We start from the raw sequence: 26,157 nt of genomic DNA, 5'->3' as shown, positions 1-26,157 counted from the left end.
TTGTTATTTATTCAATTGAGCAACTTGATTTTTGCTGGGACTTCAATTTTTTGCTGGGACTTCAATTTTTTGCTTAAAGAGGTTGGGACTTTGAATTAATTAGGAGTTGTTAGGTAACGGGAAAAAGTATTATCACTCTAACAGTGTGTTTGGTTGGAGTGAAATTGAGAAGAGAGAAATTAAAGAGAGAAAGCTAACCCACATAATTTATTTTCTTATAAAAAACCTACATCAACTTGAGTTATAAACCTTAGAAAAGATAATAGTTTCAATACATCATGAGACTTCAATGGCTTGTTCTTCTTGTTCTCGTTCTGATGGTCTCTACAACTGCGACGAAGCAACTTATTGTCCGTGGTTGGGACCCAATCAACATCTACGAACCATACATGATAGATCTTTGCAATTTTGCCGTTACTGAGTACGACTAGCAAACTGGGTCGAAGCTGAAATTTGAGAAGATTATCAAGGCTGAATCCATGGTTGTTGAATGGATCAACTACCGCCTCATCCTTTCCGCCAATGACGGTTCTCATTCTAAGACTTATAAAGCCGTTGTGTGGGAAACGACCGACCGGGACGCCAAGAACCTCACTTCTTTTGCACCAGTTGTTAATTATTAAATTGTTGTTGTTTATTCTATATATATCTTACAACATTATTCCCTTATTTGCCATATTATTATACCAATGAAGTTTTATGTTTTGGATATCAAAAAGTTTTGTGGATTTAAATCTTTAACATTTTTGTCTAACTATTTGCAATGTTGCTTGTGGTTATGGTTATGGTATCGAATTCTAACATTTTGAAATCAACCACTCATGAAAACATTGAATATGTTTGAATTTTACCAATGACAATCAGAGATTAATGAACCTTTGAAAGGAGAAGATTATTTAATATTCTTGAAAGAGAATACATTTTGAAGTCAACTCACAAGAGTAACTAATTGCATTTTAAATAGGTTTGTGGGACTGGTATCAACATTGAATATCCATTTTTACTCAATTTACAAATTTACTAATGTGATTAATTTTATTATATATTGAGTTATTTTGATAAATATATAAGACCGTAGCCGGAATCAAGAAGTCCTAACTCAACTGGCAAAATGGCGAAATTGTTAGGCCGGATGCTATGATTGGGGTTCGAACCCCGGTACCTCCACTTGTGTGTGTGAGTTTATAATGACTTTACCATTTCGTCTATCTAAAAAAAAAAAAAAACACCCTAGCCGGCTAAAGGCTAACCACAACAACAATCATAAAGTTTGAAAATATAATAGTTACCGTAAAACATGAGACTCCAAATGTATTTTTTAATATCCGAAAGCTCATATGAGTTTTGTATCTAATATATACATAGGTTGGAGTTCGAACCTTGAACATCTCATTTATTCAATTTATTAACCTTAAAAATGTGAATATCTAACCACTAAAATACTTTTAAAAAAAAAAGTTTGTACATAAAGTATTTGAGGATTTGATTTGAGAGGGAAAATTATTTAATATTCTAATATGAGAAAAATACGACACTTGTTAATTGTTATGTCTCTTGCAAAAATCTTCGAATCTCAATTTTGTATTTCAGCAAAAAAAATAAAAATTGTTACTCATTAGCAAACACTTCACTTTGCACTAAACATCTATATCTAAAAAGGAGGTGTTATTCAATTTCAGTGGAATAATTCTTAATCAGGCTATCCATACTTCACTGTCAAACTGCATTAACGCCAAAAAAGAGATGACATGTTTTAGGGCGTGGTGTAAAATTTTAATTCACCGTATTAAAACCACAGTAGTATAATATTGAGTACGTCTGATATATCACCATATTAAGGAAACTTATATGAGGTGCTTACCAAAAAAAAAAAAAAAAAAGGAAACTTGTATGAGGAAGATAACATAGTATTACCATAGTTCTAGTGCTCTAAATTTACAGAACTAAATGTCTCTTCGCAACTTTACTTGGTAGTTGGACCGGTCAAAAGAAATTCCGGTCGAAAGAAATACTTATAAAAGGGCAATTTTGGTATTATAAAAAAAATTTAAGAAAATTTGGGTGTAACCAGAAAAATATGGGGTGTAAATAGAAAAACTCTGATACTAATCATTATACAATTATTTTTTGAAGGATAATCATTATACAATTCTTAAATTATTCAATGCGTCGTATTAAAATATAAATATTATAAAGGCGTTTGATTTGTTTCCATACATCAAATAGTAGAATGTATTGACTTCAATTTGATTTACTATTTCATTGAATTAAATATTAATAAATTTCTTTTATACACATGATTATGACCAAAGAGGGTAGATTAATTTATTTATTTTTTGACAAAAATACAATGATATTCATTCATTCAAATCGAGAGATTATATCATTCAACACCGCTAAAAATGTAAAGGATGAATCTGCGAACAAACTCACAACATCCAAGTTAATAGCATATAACGGCATAATGCCTACAAAAATATATGATAAAATTAAAGTCACCGGAATATCCATGGCCTCCAGATCTGCAACGTTGAGGTCCAAATCTTTGAATAATCGATCTTTCAATAGGAATAAAATGAACAACGCAAGAAGACGGGAAAGCAAACAACACCGCACAAGACGACGAACAACAAACCACCACACTTAGATGATGAAATCACAAAGAAAAAAATCTAAATATATGTGAAAGTCACTTATTTAGATCGAAATAGAGAGAAAAGGATGAAAATGAATAATTTTAAGTCAAGAATTGACCCAAAACCACACTAAGAGTAAATTAATTTTGACACATATATAAGAACCTAACCGGCTAAAGGCTAATCCACAACAACTATAATTATAAACTTTAAAAAGATAACATTTACAATACAATATGAAACTCCAATTGTTTGTTCTTTTTGTTGTTTTGATGTCTTATGCAGATGCAAGGAAGCAACCTTTGTCGGATGGTTGGAGTCGAATCAAAGATATCAACAACCCACATGTGATTGATATCGCTAATTTTGCTGTTATCGAGTTCAACAAACAAACTGGGGCAAAGTTAAAGTTCGAGAAAGTCATCAAAGGTGAATCTCGTCTTGCCCTTGCTGAAGACGCCATCTACCGCCTTATCATTTCTACTTCCAATTCCGTTCCTAACATTTTTCAAGCCGTTGTGATTGAGAATAAATTGAATCACGACAGGAACCTCACTTCCTTCATACTCACTCATTAAGCATGACTAAATTCTGGTTGTTTAATCTGTGATCTTATAGCAGCATTTCCATGTCCTCTATTTTAGTTTTTTTTATCACAATAATATATTTTTTTACAAGATCGCACCAATAAGAAATTGTGTTTTTTTTATCAGAATGGATTTTGGTTCTTAATCTATGACATGATCGTCTAAACTTTGTGCACACTTCATTGTAGTTGTTTGTCAAAAAAAAAACTTTATTGTAGTTGTTGTTTGTTTTTGGAGAATAAATGACCATGCTTAAGCTTAACTATATAAACATTGGTTTTTTAAGTTTTTCTCACATTTTTGAACCTCATTAAATGTTATGCCACCTTAAATCACCTATAAAATAGCATATAACCATTACATTTTCATTTGGTTTGTCAAATCTCATTTAATTTTTTCCAAAGCTTGTTATATTTTCCCTTTTGCTATCATGCAAATCGTAAATTAACAAGAAAGAAAGAAAAGAAAAGAAAAAAAAATACAAGCACTATCATCGAGCAAACTATTTATGTGTGCATAACGTCTAAAATAAAAATAGAATTCTGCTCTCTCCCTAGCACAAAACACTCGTGCCCAACATGTTTTTCAAATATAACCTTGCTAGTGTGACTTAACTAACGCATCTCACAAACTCTGCGTGACTTAAGTCACGCACCACTGAGCCTCTACACGAGTTAACTCGCGCAAGTTGGCCGGTGGTAAAAACTGAAAAACAAATATTTTTTGAACGATGGTCAATTCTTTTCATTGGTTTTTACACGTTTTTGGCTCTCATTAAGACCCTCACGTTATTGCTACCTTAAATCACTTATAAAAACCCTCACATACTTCCTCTTTTCCTCACATTATCTCCTCCCAATCTCTCCCCCTCTTTCTCTTCTTTTTTGCTTCTATAGTATCTAGACTCTTTATACCCCTTTAGGTAAATACCAGTGGCTTTTGGGGAAAGTAGTGGTCCGTTAGGTTGGGAAAAAAGACATCATACCTTGAGGTAAAATTAGGTTTGCTTCCTTTTACTCCCAAAATATATCTACCATGGGTAAAAAGAATCATCATTGGGGCATAAAACGAACCAAATTTAAATTTAACCCAAGAGATCTTGATGTCGTTTTCCTCAAAAGCTATTGGTATATACCGAAGAGGGTAAAATATATGTATTAATTATTGTAATGTTTGAATGATATTAATAAAATGAGAGTTATATTTATTAATTTTATTTTTTATTTGTATTTATTTTATATTTATGATTATGTATTAATACCCTGTTGGAAGCTAGCTTCCAAACTTATGTTGATGTACCGCCTTGTATCTATGACTTGGTTTATAATGAAATGCATTAATACTTTTCCCCTCAAAAAAAAAAAAATTAATATCGAATTTATTTTAAGTGCATAAATAAATTAGAATATAGCAAATAAATAATTTAGAATAAAGTGAACAAATAATTTAGAATAAAGTGACATAATAATTTAGAATAAAGTAAATAAAATATTTTAGAATAAATAAAAAAAAAGTAGCCACTTTGCGCTACTTAACTGACGCAACATTACTTAACTTGCGCACTAGCTTACACTTGCGCTAGTTTTACTAGCGCAAGGGCATTTTGGGCATGGCTGCAGGGTGCGAGTGTTTTGTGCTGGGGGGAGAAAAATTCATAAAAATAAAAGAGATATTCTTACATGAACTCTCACCCAACACATTATTCTTACACCCAACCAATAAAAATATGACACATGTTATTAACTTTAAAAAAGTGTGATTTTAATTAAGGAAATGGAAACGTAAATGGTGGTGGGTGGGTCTTGTCGGTTAAATAAAGTGGAAAAAGGATAGATAAATATTAAAAATAATGAGAAAAAAATTATGATATTAATTCTTTTTATTGTTTTAATGAGGTGTTTGATTTTAATTGATTGGGTGTAAGAATGATTTGTTGGGTAAGAATTCACGTAAGAATTTCTCAAAAAAAACGTACAAGCACCGTAAGTGTTGTGATTTTCCCTTCTAAAAAGTGTTGGGATTTTAGTATATTTCAAAAGTAATTTGTTATTATTTTATGAAATATTTTGATTTTTGGTTAAATGTCAAATGAGAACTTCACATTTTTATCATTGGATTATCTGAGTAATTACATTATGTGACCAATTCTTCCATTAATTGATAAAATCATTATTTCTTTACGAAAAATATTAACTAGTGTCCTGAGGCACTATTTAAGACCTTTAAATAGTAATTTTTTTTGAAAATTTATGTAATCAATGCATCAAAAATTTATGAAATAATTTCTTCTTTTAAAATGCTTAAAGAGTGTCTCAGAGACGCTCGTTAACAAGACCCTTTCTTTATTCTAGTGTTGTGACACCTGAGTTATTTGTTTTACTTAATATGTCTATTCTTACTATTATCTACTCACAAAAACGCAGGAGTATCCAAAACATACCAACACCCATTGCAAACAAAACTCTTCTCTCCTCCATTTTGCATACATCTACCTGAAAGAGTTATCCTTCTTGTAGTTTTCTTACTTCCATTAGTAGGAGAATGATCTCTTGAATCATGAGAATTTGCACACGTAATGTGCATAAATTCCAAAGACAATCTTCACGACACCTCAGATTATTAGTTGACGTGTTTTGTTTTACAGGTTAGCTCTATAGTTCATCTTAGAAGCGAACCTGCAAATTAAATAAAACATGTTAGATAAAATGGAGGTAAAATTTGTGGATTGCATGTGTGTAAAATCTCTAGGATTCAACATGTCCTTCTCTTAGTGATGGTGGTAAGAAAGGTAAAATGGAGGAGAGAGGAGCAGAGTTTTGATTGTTGTGGGTGTTGCCAGGCTTTTGATACTAATCAGAAGTGCACAATTCCACAGGATATATCCTTCTCCTTCTCTAAAACTTGTACAATATTGAAGTGGCTAATTTGTGTTGAAACCTCTAGGTTAATCTTAGCGACAAATATTGTTTCCAAGGGCGGATGTACATATGGGCTATGTGGGGCTAAAGCCTCACATGTCTTTTCCCTATTTTGTTTTAATAATAGATATAACACAAAAGAATAAGTTATAAATGAGTAAATTATCTTTTTTACAATTTGTTTTATGTTTGAGTTTCGCAAAGTTATTTGCAGTTTTTCATGTGAACAAATTATCGAAGATGATCGGGGTTTATCCAAATGATTTCATAGATGTGTTGGAAGTGACATTACAACATCAACTTAAGAATTATATTACAAATGTTCGATCTGACCGAAAATTTGCTAAGTTGAAAGAGTTTTCAAATCTTTGTGCAAAACTTGTGGAAACAAATAAATGTAACACATTTGCTATGGTTTATAAACTTTTGAAGTTGACTTTGCTCTTGCCGGTAGCAACTGCAAGTGTTGAACGTATTTTTTCAGCTATGAAAGGTGTAAAGAGTAACCTATGTAACAAAATGGGTGACCAATGACTAAATGACTGTCTTGTAACATATATAGAAAAAGATGTTCTTTTAACAATTAACAAAGATGTCACTTTAGCTCATTTTCAACAAATGGATTGGAGAAGAAATTTTCATTGTAATGTATTGTATCAAACAATGTTATTTCTTATTTATAATATAGTTTGCATAATTTTTTTTTTGAAAGTTTAGCCCCACATATACCAAAAGTCTGGATTCGCACTTGATTGTTCCTCATCAGATTTGACACTAATTGTATGGAATGATGCTCTATATCATATTTGGTAGGTCATTTCCGTTTGTAATCAATTTTGTGTGCTTAACAAACTCTACGAGATACTTATATGAAAGCTTTTAAAAATGTGAATACACAAAACTAGAGATAGTTCTCATAAGGGTATTTTTCCTGGGCGCTTTATGTAGAGATAGATGGCTTAGCTACTAGATTTTGGTTGACTTGACTCCAAGCCCCTCCTATGTTCTATCCAACAATACATAGGATTTAAAGCACAAAATTAATTTTAAAATGTTATGTAAACAAGAAATTTCACATTAAATTGTGTAGTGCGTCAAGCAGGAAGCTCAATTGGTAAAAGTCCTATGCACACATTTGATATGGAGGGCACGGGTTTGAAAAATAAAATAAAATAATATTTACATTAAATTAAAGAATATATATGTTGTTGTTAGGTGTTACATTGCATATAATGGAACAAATATGCTTAAATCGTAAATGTTTGTCGCATTCTTCACAAATTCCACCTGGCTTTTTTAAGTGTTGCTATTTTTGTTTTCTTGACTTAAGGCTCGTGGCTTGCTACGTGGAACAATTGGTACACACTATACAAAATCACTTTCATATGTAATCTTACGACAAATTTCAAAAATATTTAAAAACCTAGTCAACCACGTGGAGGCCAGGTAATCAATACAAAATCCAAACCGATAGGATATTTGTGATAGATATCATGTGATGAAATGATGACTCATAGTAGCACACAAGAAGAAACCATTCAATTCAATTCAATTCAATTCAACAAAAAATGGCCACCATAGCCAAATTAACTCTTCCATCTTCTCCCCTTACCTTCAACACTTCATTTCTTCCTAAATCACCTTCACTTTCTCACACCATTGCCTCCCCAAAAAGAATTTCTCTTGGTGTCAAAGTTTGTGCTCAATTAGGTAACATTAAAACTATACTGTCTATTTTTAGTTTAGTTAATTTTCATGCAAACATTATGATTCATTATTTTATTAATATGGTTGTGTTGGTATATATTTGTTGTATTAGGTGGTCGAGATGAAGAAACCAAGAAAGGAGAAAAAAAGAAATTTATAACCAGAGAACAAGAACCAGAACAGTATGTAATAACAATTAATTTAATTATCTTTTTTCACTAATAAAAATAGTTAATTAAATTATAAGCAAAGTGTATTTATTTTATGATGCAGATATTGGCAGTCAGCAGGTGAGAGAGAAGGAGAGAATCCAATGATGACGCCACTTCCTTATATTATTTTATTTGGTATGTCAACTCCTTTTGTAATCTTAGGCATTGCTTTTGCAAATGGTTGGATTAAGGTACCAATTAGATAGATGAGGTCACACATTTCATTGTTATGTGTTCATTCTCATTAGTAATACTTCTCAAGCTTGAGTAAATAATTTATTTAATTACTTTTTCACATATATGTAACGGTACAAATATTATGTCAGCAATATTCAATTCCAGCATGTATCATATCCAGTTCCGGTAGAGGACGAGTACGAATATACTCTATCTAATCACATTTATAAACAATTTTTGTTTTTTCATGTTAAAACATATACACATCGTTTTGTAACAGAACCTTTAACTTCAAAATAATACAAAGAACGAAGATACTTTTGGTAAAGTAATTTCATTGTATAGAACAAGAACCTCATGAACAAAATTACGTGGATTAAATTACACAATTGAACGCAATTTGTTTGAGAACACTAATTGATGGTATTAGTACATAGCATGGTTTTGTTCTCTTTGCCACTCCTCTCTTTATTCTATGGTTGTCCCCTTTTAACTCATTTCAACCATCATTGTTAATGTTCACACATTCTCTTATGAACCACTTATTTTCATAAGAGAATGTAAGAGCAAAAACAAGGACAACGGAAGTGAGAGGGTTGTGGTAGCACTCAACCGAAATTAATGACTGAAAATCAAATATAATGGAACCGGTTCTAAACCGGCCCAAACCGCTTCCGAAGCATAATTCGGTGTTTTCCAAATAATGGTTTGGTATATGAACCTTAACCAAAAAATATTGGGTTATATGGTTTGGTTAACCATGCACAGCCCATTGATGAAGACATGTTATCATTAGTACCATTGGTTTTAATAGGTTAAAACATATTCCGGATGAAGATATGTGATGAGGTACAACATTATTAGACCACTCTCTTTTTCTTTCGTTTTCTCTTTGGTGTACACTAAACATTTTCCAAAACTTTACACCGAGCTTTCTAATTCACTACACACAGATAGTACCAAGATGTAATTCCAATTTCTTGTATATCCTTTAAGAATAAGCATACATAAAAGAGCTATAAACTGTACGTCAACTGAACTTATGAGTTATGATCACACTACTAGTGATAATAAACAATGTGAACATGTAATTGATTACATCATGTATGCACAATATTAATGTGGGAAAAAAAAGTAAACCAAGAAAATACATGCAAATCTAATATTTTGTAGCCAAAACATGCTTCATCAAGATCAGAAGGGTACTCCGGAGCATATTTCCAACAACCCTATTGGAAGTGTTTTGACAATGTCAAAATGTTGACCCACATGCTTTAATTTATGGCCTCCTTAAGAGAACAAAGGGCAAACAAAGAGTCAAGTTATTATCACATAATATACCATGATGACGATGATGTATAAACAACAAAGTAACTTACGTGACCCAACTGTACCATGATCCTGCAATAACGACATTTGTGCCTTCACAATTCCATTTGTTTCTTCATGTATGGTTTGTATCAATGCATATTGGGCACAGAGGCTGTGTCATCATTCCAGGTCTTTGCGTGCATGGTAAACTAAACACAGTGAGGGACATGAAATTTAAAATTCAATTCTGATTTTTATATTGAAGAATTCTTGATGCTATTTTTCTAGAGAAATAACATTTTCCTTTCATAAAAAGATATGTTGGATTATCACGTAGAATCAATTTCTAGTTTTAGAATACTTCTATTATGGCTTACCGTTATTATATATATTTTGGTTTGGAATACCCAGTGTACGACTCAAAGACCAATCTTACCGTCAACTAGCAAGAGCTCAATTGAAGAGCAAAACTTGAGGATTCAAACTTCACAATCCTTTTGTCTATAAGAATTTTTTTTTATAAGGATAGACATTTCTAAAACGATATAATATTGAACGTTACAAAAAAAAAAAACGATGTAATATTTTTTACGAGGAAAAAAAAAGATATAATATTGAAACACTTTATTTATTTCACCTTTCTCTTTTTTTACACTCTCTTTTACTACAAACAAATTAACACAAGAATGTAACACCAATAAATAATAACACCGCAACAAAAATGAACACAAGAGCGAAACAAAAACTCCTCATTCCTTCTTCTTCACCACTTTCTCTCTATCTATCTATCTCGACATTGCCATTCTCTGAACTGATTGTGTTGCTGTTCCGACAATGAAACAAAGATCGTTGCTCTACAGTTTTGTCCTTCGCAACACCTTCTTTTTCGTTGAATACAATAACTTCACCGCTAAATTCGATGACATCATCGCACAGTGCCTCCTCATCAGGTTATGAAGACATTGCACGGACGTCAGCGGATTTACCGGTGTATATTTAGCGAAAATTAAGGTGTCACGAGAGACAAATCTATCGATCAACGATCGTTGTCCCATCGTCATAACAACAACAACAATCAGAGATTGGTTCAAAGACTGGTAATATCGATTAGAGAGAGAGAGTGATGAAGTAGAAGGAATGAAGAGGTTTTGTTTTGCTTGTGTTTTGTTTTTGTTGTATTACTACTTTTTTTTTTTTTTTTTTGTGATGTTATGTTCTTGTGTTTGTTTGTTTTTTCTTTTGCCAAGACGTTCTTGTGTTTGTTTGTAGCAATAGAAAGTATTTAACAAAAAAGTAAATATATGTTTTTTTTCAATGTTTAAAAATCTTTCCTATAAAAACATTTCGAAGATACAACATAAATGAAGGAAAAAAAAAAGTAAAGTTCCATACTTCCATTTATTGCATAACACCATTGACTTGGATTTCTCAATATTCAGTACATTGACATCTATCTATCTATCTATGAACTAACATTTGAGACTAATTTCAAATGTAATTTTTCTCAAGCTTTTGCTTTTAAGGGTGAAGTTTAAACAATCATAAGCTCAAATAAAAATCATTTAGACACACATTCATAAAAAGTATATGATTTAATTATTTGTCTCATTCATACTTTATTCTTGTGTGTGCATGAATATTATTTAAATATATATGACCAAACAAGGATATATCTCCAATACACCCTAAAAAAAGTACTATATGATATTTCGTAATCAAACTTGTGAGGATGCTCTTACATAAACATAAAAAGGTGATTCTTAATGACGTTCTTAAAATTATTGTAAAATTAGATAAATTGAGACAATTAAAACAAGCAAACAATCTGTTAACTCCAAATATTTTTAATGTAATTTTTTTAATTTTTTAATAAAAATTTAGGGTAAGGAGATCGTGCTCAATCCAAGACAAAGAAAAAACGTCTATAATTGTATTACATATAATTTATTCCAAAAACACTAGCAATACTTGAATTTTTAACTTTCGAATCTTAACTTGAAATACCAATTTAAACTCCATTTCCTTTCAAACAAAAATTGTTTTAATTTTTTTTTGTTACATTTTTTTTAATCAAAATGTAAACAACTCAATTAACTTAGATCCCTAAAAAAAAACTCAATTAATTTAGTTAAGTAATTTTAATTTATTAAATAATTAATTAATACTCTTTATATTATTCAGATACCAAATTTTTACCGTACCAAAGTGCAATCTATGGAGCACACACATACACGGATACATACCAAACATTGACACGACAACTACATTGATAGTAATTTGAAAAAATTAACATAATTATATATGTCGATGTCATACATGTCTCTGTGTCGGTATCTAAAGAGTGTTCGGTAGGTTGCAACTCTCAAATTCACCACATTTAATAGGTTTACCTTACATATTTAACTTGTTTCTTTCCTATCACTCTATCTCTCTCATGTCTCTTTCTTACCTAAATCTACTAAACCAAACACACGTAACATATACACATATAACCCAGCATTTCATATTTAGCGAAAGAGAAGTTTTCTTAACCAAAATAAAATTAAATGATTTTTGTTTGACATCTCTCCATTAACATCTATTATTTGCAGTATCCTATCCAAATATAATTAAAAGATAAAATAAAATAAAAAAACCTTGGAGACAAAACTTGGGTCAAAAATAGAAGAAAAATTTGGTATTTTAAACACAAAGCAAGGGCAATATTCGGTTATGGGAGGAGGGGGTTCTTTAGTAATATTTGGATAGAGAAATTTTCTCGCATGTACCCACATTAGCATGAACTCCACTTAGACTAAGGTCCAAACTAAACTGTAAAGAGTGAAACCTTAGATATTTGAATGACAAAATTAATTTATCTGACGAAATAAATTTATTAAAATATTTAGAGGAAATTCATCTATGTCATTCAAAAATAGTTGAAGGTACAATTAATCCCCACCCTCTAAACTTTAATATGTAATATGGTTCTTACGAAAGTCTGACACGAACACCAGAAACGATATTGACGCGAATATTAGTACTCATTAAAAAAAAGTAAAATATTTAAATGTAGATGACATGTGTGTTAGTATGATGTTGAACACGAGACATGTTTTAATCTAATGTACTCTACCAATAAAAAGGCTTCTACCAATGCATTTGATTTCATGACTTCTAACAATGTAGTCGTTATATTTCATAGATATCTACTATACTATATAGGAAAGTTAATGTCCCATGAATTTACCATTTTGCCCCTATAAGGGGCAATTTGGTAATCTACTTATTGGTTAAGTTTTTTTTTTTTTTTGAACCATGGCCTATGAATTTCCATTTTTGCCCCTAACCAATTTTTTTAATTATTTTCTAATTAACTTTTAATTATTTTTCAATTTTTATATTTTTAACTATTTTTCAATTGTTTCTTCCAAATTCAGTTGCTTCTACATTCTTTCGAAGAATTTTTTTTATGCAGTGATTATCTAAGGTTATTATTTTACCTTAGATAAACATTAAATGTAAAAGTGTGGAGGAAAAAATTAGGTTAAAATTAGAGCTGACATTTTGCATAAATTAAATCTAGAGTTACTATAGTAAAGTCACGCGAAAAAATAGGTTAAATCTAGGGTTAATATTGCGTCACGGGTTAACATTTAGAAATAAGAGATGACATTTTGCTTAAATTCAATCTAGGGTTAGTATAGTAAAGTCACACGAAAAAATTATGTTAAATCTAGGGTTAATATTGCGTCATAGGTTAACATTTAGAAATAAGAGATGTCATTTTGCATAAATTAAATCTAGGGTTAATATAATTTGTTTAGTAAAATTAAAGAGAAAAATTAGGAGCGATTTGTTTATTTTGATTTCCCTAACAATTAACGTTAACATTTTGATTAAATTAAACAGTGTTAATTAAATATGGTTAATACAGTAAGATTAAGCAAAGAAGTTAGGTTAAATCTAGGGCAAAGTTTTGCGTTCGGGTTAACTTTAAGAAATAAAATAGGCTAAGTATAGCAAGACGGGTTAACATTTATAAATAAGAGATTAAGTTAAGCATAGGGAGGCGGGTTATCGGTTATTCCTTTCCAAAAAAACAGCATATAATTGGGAACATACTTTTATTTTACTTTAGATAAACATTAAATGCAAAAGTGTGGATGGAAAAATTAGGTTAAAATTAGAGATGACTTTTTGAATAAATTAAATCTAGGGTTAATATGGTAAAGTCACGCGAAAAACAGGTTAAATCTAGGGTTAATATTGCGTCAGAGGTTAAAATTTAGAAATAAGAGATGACATTTTGCATAAATTAAATCAAGGGTTAATATAGTAAAGTCACACGAAAAAATTAGGTTAAATCTAAGGTTAATATTGCGTCACATGTTAACATTTAGAAATAAGATATGCCATTTTGCATAAATTAAATCTAGGGTTAATATAATATGTTTAATAAAATTAAAGAGAAAAATTAGGAGCGATTTGTTTATTTTGATTTCCCTAACAATTAACGTTAACATTTTGATTAAATTAAACAGGGTTAATTAAATAGGGTTAATACAGTAAAATTAAGCAAAGAAATAAGGTTAAATCTAGGGCAAAATTTTGCGTTCGGGTTAACTTTAAGAAATAAAATAGGTTAAGTATGGCAAGACGGGTTAATATTTATAAGTAAGAGATTAAATTAAGTATAGCGAGACAGGTTAACGGTTATTCCTTTCCAAAAAAACAACATATAATTAGGTACATACTTTTATTTTACTTTAGATAAACATTAAATGCAAAAGTGTGGAGGGAAAAATTAGGTTAAAATTAGAGATGACATTTTGCATAAATTAAATCTAGAATTAATATAGTAAAGTCACCCGAAAAAATAGGTTAAATCTAGGGTTAATATTGCATCACGGGTTAACATTTAGAAATAAGAGATGACATTTTGCATAAATTAAATCTAGGGTTAATATAGTAAAGTCACACAAAAAATTAGGTTAAATCTACGGTTAATATTGCGTCACGGGTTAACATTTAAAAATAAGAGATAAGAGATGACATTTTGCAGAAATTAAATCTAGGGTTAATTTAGTAAAGTCACACGAAAAAATTAGGGTAAATCTAGGGTTAATATTGCGTCACGGGTTAACGTTTATAAATGAGCTGACATTTTGCATAAATTAAATCTAGGGTTAATATAATTTGTTTAGTAAAATTAAGGAGAAAAATTAGGAGCGATTTGTTATTTTGATTTCCCTAACAATTAACGTTAACATTTTGATTAAATTAAATAGGGTTAATACAGTAAAATTAAGCAAATAAGTTAGGTTAAATCTAGGGAAAAATTTTGCTTTCGGGTTAACTTTAAGGAATAAGAGATTGCAATAGTTATTATGTTATTTTTTATGTAGTGCTTTAGACTCTGTGTTGCAAATTTTTGGTTTACGCAGCTTTGATTTTCACATTTATAAATGACAACAATTTTCTGTAATTTATAAGATTTCTCATTCAAAACTAAATTTAAAAAAAAATACGTTATTCAACCCGTGCAAAGCACGGGTTTGTAACTAGTTACTAATAAAAAGGCATGGTATCACTACCATTAATTTTACTATGTTTCAACAAATTTAAAACACACACAAGATCTTTATGTTACAGAACATTACCATTACATTTGGTAAGATACTTTAAATGTAAGCGCACTATGAGTAATATAGAATAACGAGCACATGAACAACACTTTGTGACGAATTAAAGAATGCAACACTCTTGTTCGTTATCCATCTACAAAGTTGAACATTTATATGCACTTAATTTGATGTTTTTGTCAACCTTTTGTTTTGTTCTCTCCCAATTCTGCATCCTTAGATTTTAATTTGGTTTTCTCAACATCAAAATTTTGTCATGAACATCACCGGTTTAACTTACATCACTTAGCTTCCGTTTGATTTGGCGTTTAAATCACAATTCTCACGTCCCAATGCCACTTTGACGTGATTTTAACGAAGCTGGAAATTCTAGCTTTAGTCTAGACGTGTGTTTGGTGGTTGTCCACCGCTATTCCAAACACATCATTAGTAGTAAAGGTTGAAGTAGAACTTACATCACCGGTTTAGGAAATCCTCGATGCTAACCAAAACAAAGCAGGGTAATCATTTTTAAATTTTGAAGTTAGTAATATACAAAGAGTATTTGTGCAGCAATTGTGCAATAGTAGGTGGGATAGTTTAGAAAGAGTAATAGATATAGTGTATATATATATATGGTTTTACAATCAACTGAATCAACTCAAATAAGGTTCAAGACTTAATTCGACAATTGATTAGTTCCACTTGATACATGAAACAAATGAACTGACTCGATTATCTTTATATATAATGCTTATTTTTTAAGCAGGCTAGAAGTGGAACAAGAACTTCCTCTAACATTTGATGTATGTTGATATTAAAGAATTTACTAATAGTAATTTAATTAATTATCAATCATTTAAAAAGCATCCAAAAAATTGAACAAATTTAAAACCAACAATTTAACACTGTAGCAATTTATAGCAAGTAATTTAATTTTTAAAGGCTGCATTGGTCGTTCCCGTGAGCTTTAGCTCAATTGGTAAAGACAATGCATAATATATGTAAGGTCCGGGTTCAAATCCCAGACACCACAAAAAAAAAAAAGGTTGTATTGGTTTATTGCTGTAATTTTTCGTCTTAGAGTAATAGAGTCGTGTGTTTTGAACCCAATAGGCTTATTTTGTTGCAATTTTTTTTTTTTTTGGTAGTGGCTGGGGTTTGAACCCCAAACCTTGCATATTTTATGCATTGTTCTAACCAACTGAGTTAAGTTCATCAGAACTTTTTTTTGCAATTTACCTTTGCATTTAAATAAGTGAAATAAAATCAAATCGCAAAATATGGTGCCCAATCCAGGCATTAAATCCAACTTTTACTAAACCTGTTTCAATTTAAGTCAAAGAAAATTGTTCCATGAAAGAACAAAGGGTAAAAAACAGTCATGAATCTATTTCCTAGTTGTTCCATGATCCTGCAATAGAGAGACATTGGTGCCTCCATGAATCTATGCGATCCTTTCACTTTTCAACCTTTCATGAATCATTGTTTCTAAATATCTATTCTTCTCTACAATGTGGGCAAAATATACGAAACACAAATCCCAAACTCTTTGTTCTTTCTTATTAGAAGAGGTAGTTGTGACTTGTTAGGTTTTACTAGTAGTTACAAGCTTATACCATTTTGGAGAATAATGTGTTGGTGACTGAGTCCCACATCGACGAGAAGAAGGAACTTGTATCAAAGGTTTAGTTATAAAATACAATACATCTAAGCTAAGAAACAGTGAAACAATTATACTTTGGTGACAAGGAATAAAATCAAAATTTCCGTTGCAAAGTATTTGGATGCAATTGTATGCAATCTAATTTGAAGATTAGATTAAATTTGCAGTCAAATTCTTTGTTGTTGGAATCTTAATTTATTCTGGCTCACCCAACTAATAAAGTTCAATATTTCTATGAAAAGTCCATTGTTTTAATTTTACTGTTTATCCGTTTCTTTTTTCACTTCGGTAGCTTTTTTTTTTTTTTAGAAACTTCGGTAGCTTGTTATATGATATAAATGTACAAATATGATTTTATCATTAAAATGAACATTGTTTTATAATGATCATGATCAATTTATTGATTGGGAGATTTTACTTAATTATCAACCGAGTTTTTACATATAAATTTACATTTACCTTCTTTAAAAGACACTAGCGAGGGGCTGCAATCTATGTCTTTCGAATCTAATGCATGACATTTTACCACAAGAGTTGGTCTTAATGTAAATTATAGTGATTAGCGTATTCTCTTTAACTTTGATTGGATCCAAATCGAGAGAAAAAAAGTATTCGTATTTGAAATGACTAAAATACCCAACAATTAGATTTAATTTTTTTTTTTTACCTGGGAATCGAACTCATCTTCCTGGGTAAAAAATAGATGAAATATTTGGTACCGTAAATAAAAAAAACAAGAGCAATATTCACTCATGGAGAGGAGGTTTCTTTAGTAATTTTTGGAAATTCTTGAAGATTTGAAATTGTTCGTCAAACACACACACATTGATATCGGCCCAACTTAGATTGAGGTCCAAAGTAAACTAAAAGTGAAACCTTTTAAATATAGGAAGACCTTTACTTTTCTCACCCTACTTATTGCACGCCATATTTTCTTCCAAAAACTCCTAAGACATTTTTGAATTATATAACCCGAAACGAGTTTTTGCACTAATTTTAAATGGAAAAATGAATTTTACACCTATTCGTATTATGAAATCTGAACACCCCTTATAATAATTTCAAATACAATTAAATGTATTTTCAATTCCACGATGTAGTATATTCAATTCAAAAATATGACCAGTGGTAATATGTATTATATATATTAACTGCCAGAATAAATAAATAAATAACATTACCTAAAGTTGTTTACATGAAAATAAATTCTTAATTTACCTATTCCAATAAAATTTCTACATATCAGATTAATGAACTTAATTAGAAATGTTCTCTAGAAAAAACCACTTAAGATATTAAACTAAATGTTGCATCATCATCTTTCCCTTTGAAGGGACTTGTAAAGTATTGTAGTGACAAATTTGTGTTGAAACCTATGAGTTGATCTTAGTGTTACAAATTGATCACCATCAGATTTGTTGATGTATAGATGATTTAGATCCACATGTGTAGAACTAGGGACTTGATCAATATTGCTTGTTGAAGCCTCTTCTTGTGTTATTGTCACTGGTATTTGTGGTGGTAATTCTGGGGGAGGCTTGTTGAATTCATCTTCATTTAAGAATATGTTATCGTAACTCGATGGCGGCGATTCTGGATCTTCAGATTTTTGCAGTCTTTGTGGGATATAATCCTGTAAATATGGTTAAAACTGCTATTAGTGAAATTGTGAAGGACATAGATAGAAAATTCTCAATCCTAGCCAAAGCAGGGGAATTTATTTTAAATGTTTTTAGTTAGTATTATAGAATTTTTTTGCAGGAATATCTACAAGTATTTGACTATTTGTGCAACCATGGTACACTATCTACACAGAGTAATGGATTTAGTACTCCTTTGTTTTCACAGTGAAATCAAAAGCTAGGATTTATAGCTTTAGAAAGTCACAACTATAACACATCGGAGCGCGAGAAACAAGTGTTAATCAGGTAATTTTAGTGTATATATTAAACTGAATTTTTTATTTATTTTTGATGGATAGGTAAATATTACTAAGTTAGTGGATACGTTAATTTCTCAGGATTTGAACGCTAGACTATATTGGACAAGATGATTTAGAACCGAGTACATATTCTCCGTCAAGCATAAGCAAACACATTCCTAAAACAGTATAATATGGATGTTACTATAAACGCGATAGATACTAACTTGAATTGATGATCATGTTACTAAGCAAAAAATTACCTGCAAATCCAATATATTGTAGACATAACCAGAATCATCAAGATCTGATGGAAACTCAGGAGCATGTGTCCATTGTCCATCTACAATGAAACGGTAATAGTAGATACTTATTGGAAGTGTTTTAACAATCACAAAATGTTGACCTACTCTTAGCAAGGCCTCCCTACAAAACAAAGATAAAAAAAGTCATGATACCAAATAATTTACTATGATGATGATGTAAAAAAATACAAGTAACTATTTGTTATTTACACTGTCTCCCAGTTGTTCCATGATCCTGCAATAGAAACATTGGTGCCTCCATGAATCCATGTGATCCTTACACTTTTCAACTTTTCATGAATAACTGTTTCAACATATCTGTTTTGCATCAATGCTTGTGGCGGCTGTGGTTGTGGTCTTTGCATGACAATCACAGGAACCTTGAAATCATGTATTTGAAATTCAATTCTGATTTCCATTACACATCAATCTTAGATTATTTCATAAAAATTTAAAATATCTTAGATTATCACAGAATCAATTTCTAATATTAGGATATCTTAAGATTATTACCAAATTATTGTGATCACGATTTCTTTCCTAATTTCAAGTCATCACAGGAATATTGTTTGCTTGTTTGTAACTTGGCCTCCTTATATGATGCAACACATAAAATAAAAAAAATAACCTAAACGTTTCAACTTTTTTTTTTTCTCAAATAAACGATACAACTTTTATTCGGATTAAATCTAATGCAACTTTTATTGGACCGTGAGAAGAGTGTCAGGGATCAAATTAGGTCTTCATTGAAAATTCTTCAATCTCAAACTAAAAAAATTCATTGGTGTTTTCTTATCGCACTCTTTTCTCTTCCAAATACCCTATTGAGTTCCGTATTTCATTCTATGAAAAGCATAAGATAATTTAAAAAGAAAAAAAAAATCCCCATTTTATTGAATTTTACAATCGTAAAGTAAGATGTGTGAGAAGCTAGGAGGGTGTGATAAAAAAATTCACAAATTCATTATCATAAGATTTTGTTTAGGGGACTTACCATAGTATTCAACACTCCATAGACACAGAAAGGAAACTCTCCTTAATTTCTCTCAAATAAAAGAAATTGAAAAAAATTAAAAAAGGATCATGTGTCTCTAACCTGTTGCATGACAAAAGAAGCTACAAAACCATTGGTATTCATGTTATTTTGAAGAAGTGTTTCATAAGGCACAAAATTCAACTCTTGTAAATATTCAAAGCTATCATCATCATCATCAACCGTGTTAATTCCAGAAGTTCCTTCACCATCTTTTCCTCTACTATTACTCCCCATCACAAACACAAACACAAACCAAGATTTTTTATTGTAATAATCACTTTTATCCTTAGAATCAAATTATCCATCAAAGAAACATAGTAAGGTAGAAGAAAATATCCATATTCAAGAAGAGAAACTGAAAAAATACACCACCAATCCATTAGATAGAGAAAGAAATAATTAGAAAACAAAACCAATTTCTGTACATAAATAGAAACTCAACAAAACAAACCTTTGAAAGCAAACCAGGAATTGACTTAAGGTAGCAGAGTGACATTGTTGTTATAGAAACAACAAAGTTTTTTCTATGTTTTTTTCTTTCTCTCTCTTTCTTAAGGTGACACTTTTCTATGTCTTAAAGCAACTGAAAAAAAAATATAGAGTACTATACTACTGTTGGTTGGTTTAATTCTCCAATGAAATTGGAAGATTCCACGGTGGAATATTAATTATTATTATGACCATGGTTTAAAGGAGAATGTTCCCTTGCTATATGAAACAACCATATACAATGTCTAAAACTTTTTATTCATGTAATAATTAAATATAAAAAATTGCACATAAAAAAAAAATCAAGGTTAAAGAAATTGAACACTATAATATTGATTTGGTACTAAATTGAGTCTAAATCAACTTGTTTTCATCGTAATGGAATTCAAGTCTAAAGATTATTAGTATAAAAATAAAAGAATAATGAAAAGGGTCTATATTGCTAGTTGTTATTTAACTTTTACTTAGAGCATAGCATTGTGCTAACATTTTATATTGGAAAGTATGAGTTGTTAATGGATTTTGACATGTTGGTTTTGTCTTTTTCTATCTTGTTTTGCTGTTTCTTGTGTTTTGTTTGATAAAGCTTAGTCAATTTACTAGTGAATCAACATGATATTAATTTGGGGAGGGGGGCATGCCTATAATCTAGGCTTGAACTTTGATGACCCATTAAAATCATATTTTAGTCTGATGTGTCCCATTTTCAATAATGTAAAATATTATAGTAAATAACTTCTATTTCTATCCTATAGTATATTTAGTGTAATATCTCATCAAAATACCTTATTTGGTAGAGTATATCAAAGGAAATCAATCAATTAGTTGGTCTAAAATTATTAACAAGCTACAACGTCAAATTGTTGGTATAACGATTGAGTTTGATATTTAATTTAAATATTTTTTGTTTCAACTTTACCGACGTAATTCCAATTCAGTCATAGACATTTTTCTCAAACAAATTAGTACAAGGAGACGCTGTGAACTTTCTTACTGATCTACTAGATAGAAGATCGACACTTAGGCATGCAGATGTTATGATGTACGGATGGATAGGAGGAAAAATGCATGTGTGAAATTGACTGGGGTTTCACCACTTGTTGGATTAGGGGTCGGAACTTTTACGGTTGGACATTCAGTCCTAAAAGATGCGTCAAGCAAAGTGGTCAAACATGAGAAAACGTGTTCTGACAATCAACATGTTTTTCTACCATTTGCTTTTGACATTTTCGGTTTCCTAACACCAGATGTTTTTGACCTTCTACAGAGAGTTCAAAGAACATGCACATCAATATCATGTCTTCTTGATATATATATATATATATATATATATATATATATATCCATTTGAATTCAAAAACTGGTACAAAAACAAGTAAATAAATAAGTGAAAAGGAATAAATTTCCTTTGTACCTCTAAGCCAGTGTGTAAGCCGCACAATTATTTCATATTCATGTTTGTTTATTGTGATTTTTCTATTAACAAGCAATACATCATTTTTTTTTTGAAGGAAACCAGCAATACATCATGATGTGCTTTATTATATTATATAGTACATCATAGCATATAAACAATACATAGAGAGGACTCACTTATATATATTCTATACATTGAGCTCGTGTTATCGAATTCATCGATATGATTTTATCTTTTTCTATTGGTATGCTCCCTTGAAACCAACAAGAAGTTGCACCATCAAACGGTGACAAAAACCCTTGTTGGAAGATCATATGGCTGAGTTAGAGTGCTCTTTTTGCCTAGAAATTGCAATACATTTAGTTGGGGCAAGCAAAAAAATTGACCCTTCAACTATTTTTATGGTCGTCTAGAAAATCTTATCGGTACTAAACTAATATAAAATAAAATAATTAAGGTCACTTGAGCTCCACCAAAGGAGAATTGGTTAGTGAAAACAATTAAACTTTCACTACAACATCGTAAAAACTTTCATCAAAAAGACCTAAAAGCACAATTTGTTGTCTACATGTCTTCTAGGTATAATTTACTTCGTGATAGTTATATTAGTTCAACAACTAAGATTGTGTTGAAGAGGATATGAGGGGCTGCAAAGAATCTATCTATATACTTTGATGTGATGCATACTAGCTACGTAGTATATATGCATATAGTGAATGTGCCAAACCCAAATAAATTCTTGTACAGCTATAATTAGATACTTATGAATCTTTTAGTAGCATAGCATAATATGCTTTTTCTAATTTAAGATGCAACAATAGCATCTAAAGATTCCAAAAAATCGAACAACCATGTGAAAAAAGCCAAGTTAAAGCATAGATATATAGATTCTTGTTTAACCCTTTAGAAATTGTACAAGTAGCTCCAGCTAGCATTTCATTAATTCCACTCAACTAACTTTACCGTGGCCTCTCTCATATCAAAATCTCCTAAGTATCTTTTCTTCCCATGTGTTTGTTTTAGGTTTCTAATAAAAGGAGTGAGTGAGCATAATAATAGGTACTAGTTGATTGATCATGTCTTAATCCACTAAAGTTTGTGAGAGCAAATTATGGAGGAAGTGGGCATTACCTTTTAACCATCCAATCAATGATAACAAACTCAAAGTAAATCAGTTGGTAAACTATTCTTAATTGTCTCTTAGTTCCTTAATTCTTGCTAGGTGTCAACTAAACATTGGTAAAAGAGACTCATTTGGGATTACTATTTCTTCTCTTCAAGTCCAAAATAATAATAATAATAGAAGCTTAGATCAATGAGAATTTTTGTGAAAGTTATAAAATTTCTTTTTAATCTTGATTATTGCAATGTATTTTAATGAAAATTTTACCACTTAATTTTTTTTTTCTATTTACATTTTTTTTCTTAAATTTTTGCTATAAGACAATATTGGAAGATTTGTTGAAGTGGAACCAAAAGCATGAACAATAAACTAGAGGGACTATTTGTTTTATTACATGGTGCATAAACACAAGATGTATTCACTAGGGACATATGGTATTTGCCAATTTTTGAGATGCCGCATCTCATCAACAATCAAAGGTGGGAAGAGTTAAATAATTTTGTTTGATGTGAATCCGATATTTTCTGCACGCAACTATAGACAATAATTCTGGTAGAATTACAATGAGTTGCAAAGATTTTTTTTAAAATATTTAATATTGTTGCATTTGAATTCAATCTCCGATTAAATTAAAAAAGATCTTTAATAACTCATTCAATTATTTCGGTTTAGAGTTAAATAAATTTGTTCTTTTTGGTAAAATATAAGAGTTACTTTTTTATAACATAAGGTTACTTAATTGTTTGGCTGATGATTCATATTGAATAAAGAAAATGAAATTTAGCTAAAAAACAAATAATAAGATAAGGAAATTGAATTTCCACCCAATCACTATCATGACTTATGGAATAAGTACCTTGGGTAGCTGTCAAGTTGTATGCATAGTCATCAAAGTTTATTTTATTTTATATTCCCTCTCTTTGGGTTTCTTGATGAATCTTCAAAAGGCTTTTGCATCGTTAAGAAAAATGTCATATGTGACTTGAAATAAAATATGGTTTTGTATTTATGAGAAAGGTCAAATAAAGGGAACACACTGATTATGATGGCCAAGAAAAATATAAACTAACCATATGCTGAATACGCAAGTTGTAATCTATTAGCTAGTTGTCCCACGCATAGTTACAAAGAATTGTTTTATTGTATATCATTTATTATATATTAGGTACCATCAAGGCATTAACTACTTAAATTAACGATTCCTCTATGATTTTTCTAAAAAAATAAATTGGTTATGCATATATTCATATGAGTTTTGCTAGAAGATATCTTTTATAAAAGTGTTTTTTAGCAAGTTATCTTATAAACATTTGGTATAAAAAGAAACGTCTATATTAATTTTTTTTAGGAAGCCTATATTAATCTTTATTGGGGTGTCGATGTTTCTTATGTATATTTTTTCACTAAAGTATTTATATTTAGTCATTTAGATTTAGATAAAAAAAAAAAAAAAAAAAAAGACCTCTTAACAATGGCGAGCGTATACTTTGAATTTTCAGCCATTTTTTTGATATATATAATATATTAGTAGGAATACTATCTATTCAATATTTTAATATATTTTTAGCTTAAGTGCAATTTTGCCCCCCTTATTTTGACTAAATCAGGATTTTACCCCCCTATTTTAAAACTTGGAATTTTACCCCCCCTCCCCTCAGTTTAATGATTTTCGGAATTTTGGCCCCCCTATTTTAAAAATCGGAATTTTACCCCTCCAATTTAAAAAATTTCATGAGTTGCCTGATGTGGCTTAAATAATATTAAAAAATATCCACCCATTTAAATTATTTATATAAAATATTCTGAATTAAAAAAAAGATAAAAATAATAATAAATAAAAAATGTAACTTAAAATAATAATAATAATAATTTTCCTTATATTTCCTTCAAAATATGATTTTCCTTATATTTGAATTCAAAAATCCTTTCCAATGATTTCTTCCTATTCTAATGGATTTTTTTTTCGTTTATTCTGATTTTTTTCCCTACGTTTTATCTCTATTTTCTAGTATTTTTCAGATTTTTTTTTTTTTGCAATTTATTGTATTTTTTAACGTTTTTTTTTCGATTTAAAAAAAAAGTTATTTTAGTATTTTTCAGATTTTTTATGGTATTTTTTAAATTATTTAAATTTTGTAATTAAATAATTAATTAGGTGGATAATAAGATAATATTTTAAAATCCATATCATCATTGTCATATCAGCAAAAATGCACTCTAATGAGGTGTGAGGGCAAAATTCTGAAAAACATAAAATTGGGGGGGGGGGGGGGGGGGGGGGGGTGTAACGCCCCAATTTTATTTAATTATTATTAGTCGATTTAAAGTCTTTTATATATATATATGATTTTATATAATTATGTTGATTATGTGGTGTGTTATATTTTATTAAATGAGTTATTTTACTATTTGATAGAATAAGTGGGAATTAGTAATTATTGAAGTTTTGGGGGTTATATTTTAATTAAAGGAATTAAGAAGGAGTTAAGTGTTATAATTAAGGGAAGTTAAGAATAGGGGGAAGTTGGTAACTGTCAGTCAGAAAACATTTTCACGTGGAAGCAGTTTTTGGGAGAAAAACCAAGAGAAAGCCAAGAGAAGAGCCAAGTGGGGAGAATTCAGATTTTTGTTAAGCATTATTCATCAATCTAAGGTAAGGGTGAGGCTAACTTGCAATGATTTTAGTTTATATAATTCTGATTCTGTTTAATAAAGATTATGAATAAATTTGGAGAATTGGGAATTAGGGTTAAGGAGAGAATTGATGATTAAATGATGAAATTAGGGTGAATTGATGTAGAAATGATGAACAGACTTTAGATAATTCATATATTGATGTTTAGAATCAGTTTTAAGGTTAGAACCATGGAATTGGGTGAATTTTTGAGAAAAACTGTAACCTGGCCGTACTGTTATTCATCGCTCGCCTCCCGGGTGATGATCCTCGCCATAGCGAGTGATGAAGATCATAGCTCGCCTCGCGAGCAGGAGTTACTCGCCTCGCGAGTTGCACCTTGCAGCTCGCCATGGCGAACAAGTTTACTCGCCG

At 30.2% G+C, this 26,157-nt stretch overlaps 3 protein-coding genes across 4 annotated transcripts; 2 read left to right on the top strand and 1 right to left on the bottom strand.

Annotated features, from left to right (window-relative positions):
• The first annotated feature begins 2,872 nt into the window (after nucleotides 1-2,872).
• On the top strand, nucleotides 2,873-3,214 carry LOC11424072 (cysteine proteinase inhibitor 1). Its single transcript, XM_003618011.1, has one exon. The coding sequence runs from the start codon at nucleotides 2,873-2,875 to the stop codon at nucleotides 3,212-3,214; it is 342 nt and encodes a 113-aa protein (XP_003618059.1).
• A 4,432-nt stretch (nucleotides 3,215-7,646) lies between these two features.
• On the top strand, nucleotides 7,647-8,320 carry LOC11419653 (uncharacterized). The gene is made up of 3 exons (XM_003618009.4): nucleotides 7,647-7,851; nucleotides 7,961-8,030; nucleotides 8,122-8,320. The coding sequence occupies exons 1-3, from the start codon at nucleotides 7,710-7,712 to the stop codon at nucleotides 8,264-8,266; spliced, it is 357 nt and encodes a 118-aa protein (XP_003618057.1). The 5' UTR covers nucleotides 7,647-7,709; the 3' UTR covers nucleotides 8,267-8,320.
• Nucleotides 8,321-17,955: 9,635 nt separating this feature from the next.
• On the bottom strand, nucleotides 17,956-20,696 carry LOC11421783 (SNF1-related protein kinase regulatory subunit beta-2). 2 transcript variants are annotated; one of them, XM_024784302.2, is made up of 5 exons: nucleotides 20,531-20,692; nucleotides 20,140-20,434; nucleotides 19,254-19,423; nucleotides 19,002-19,164; nucleotides 17,956-18,450 (listed from the first exon to the last, which is right to left on the bottom strand). In XM_024784302.2, exons 2-5 carry the CDS (start codon nucleotides 20,311-20,313, stop codon nucleotides 18,133-18,135), a joined length of 825 nt encoding a protein of 274 aa, XP_024640070.1. In that variant the 5' UTR covers nucleotides 20,314-20,434; nucleotides 20,531-20,692; the 3' UTR covers nucleotides 17,956-18,132. The 2 variants fall into 2 exon arrangements, with proteins under 2 accessions (XP_024640070.1, XP_024640071.1); XM_024784303.2 differs by lacking the exon at nucleotides 20,140-20,434 and having other exon boundaries at nucleotides 20,531-20,696.
• Nucleotides 20,697-26,157: the final 5,461 nt, after the last annotated feature.

The sequence above is a fragment of the Medicago truncatula genome, chromosome 5 (assembly GCF_003473485.1).
Source record: "Medicago truncatula cultivar Jemalong A17 chromosome 5, MtrunA17r5.0-ANR, whole genome shotgun sequence".
NCBI classification, from domain to species: domain Eukaryota; kingdom Viridiplantae; phylum Streptophyta; class Magnoliopsida; order Fabales; family Fabaceae; genus Medicago; species Medicago truncatula.
Note: the sequence above shows the minus strand (reverse complement) of the source record. Positions and strands in the feature narration are given on the sequence as shown.

Excerpts from the sequence above, each read along its gene's own strand:
- LOC11424072 (XM_003618011.1), top strand. The coding sequence starts at position 2,873 with ATGAAACTCCAATTGTTTGTTCTTTTTGTTGTTTTGATGTCTTATGCA.
- LOC11419653 (XM_003618009.4), top strand. The coding sequence starts at position 7,710 with ATGGCCACCATAGCCAAATTAACTCTTCCATCTTCTCCCCTTACCTTC. Across the intron at positions 7,852-7,960 it reads CAAAGTTTGTGCTCAATTAG|GTGGTCGAGATGAAGAAACC; the intron begins GTAACATTAAAA and ends TTGTTGTATTAG. Across the intron at positions 8,031-8,121 it reads AGAGAACAAGAACCAGAACA|ATATTGGCAGTCAGCAGGTG; the intron begins GTATGTAATAAC and ends TTTATGATGCAG.
- LOC11421783 (XM_024784302.2), bottom strand. The coding sequence starts at position 20,313 with ATGGGGAGTAATAGTAGAGGAAAAGATGGTGAAGGAACTTCTGGAATT. Across the intron at positions 19,165-19,253 it reads TGGAACAACTGGGAGACAGT|GGAGGCCTTGCTAAGAGTAG; the intron begins GTAAATAACAAA and ends TTTGTTTTGTAG. Across the intron at positions 18,451-19,001 it reads ACAATATATTGGATTTGCAG|GATTATATCCCACAAAGACT; the intron begins GTAATTTTTTGC and ends CCATATTTACAG.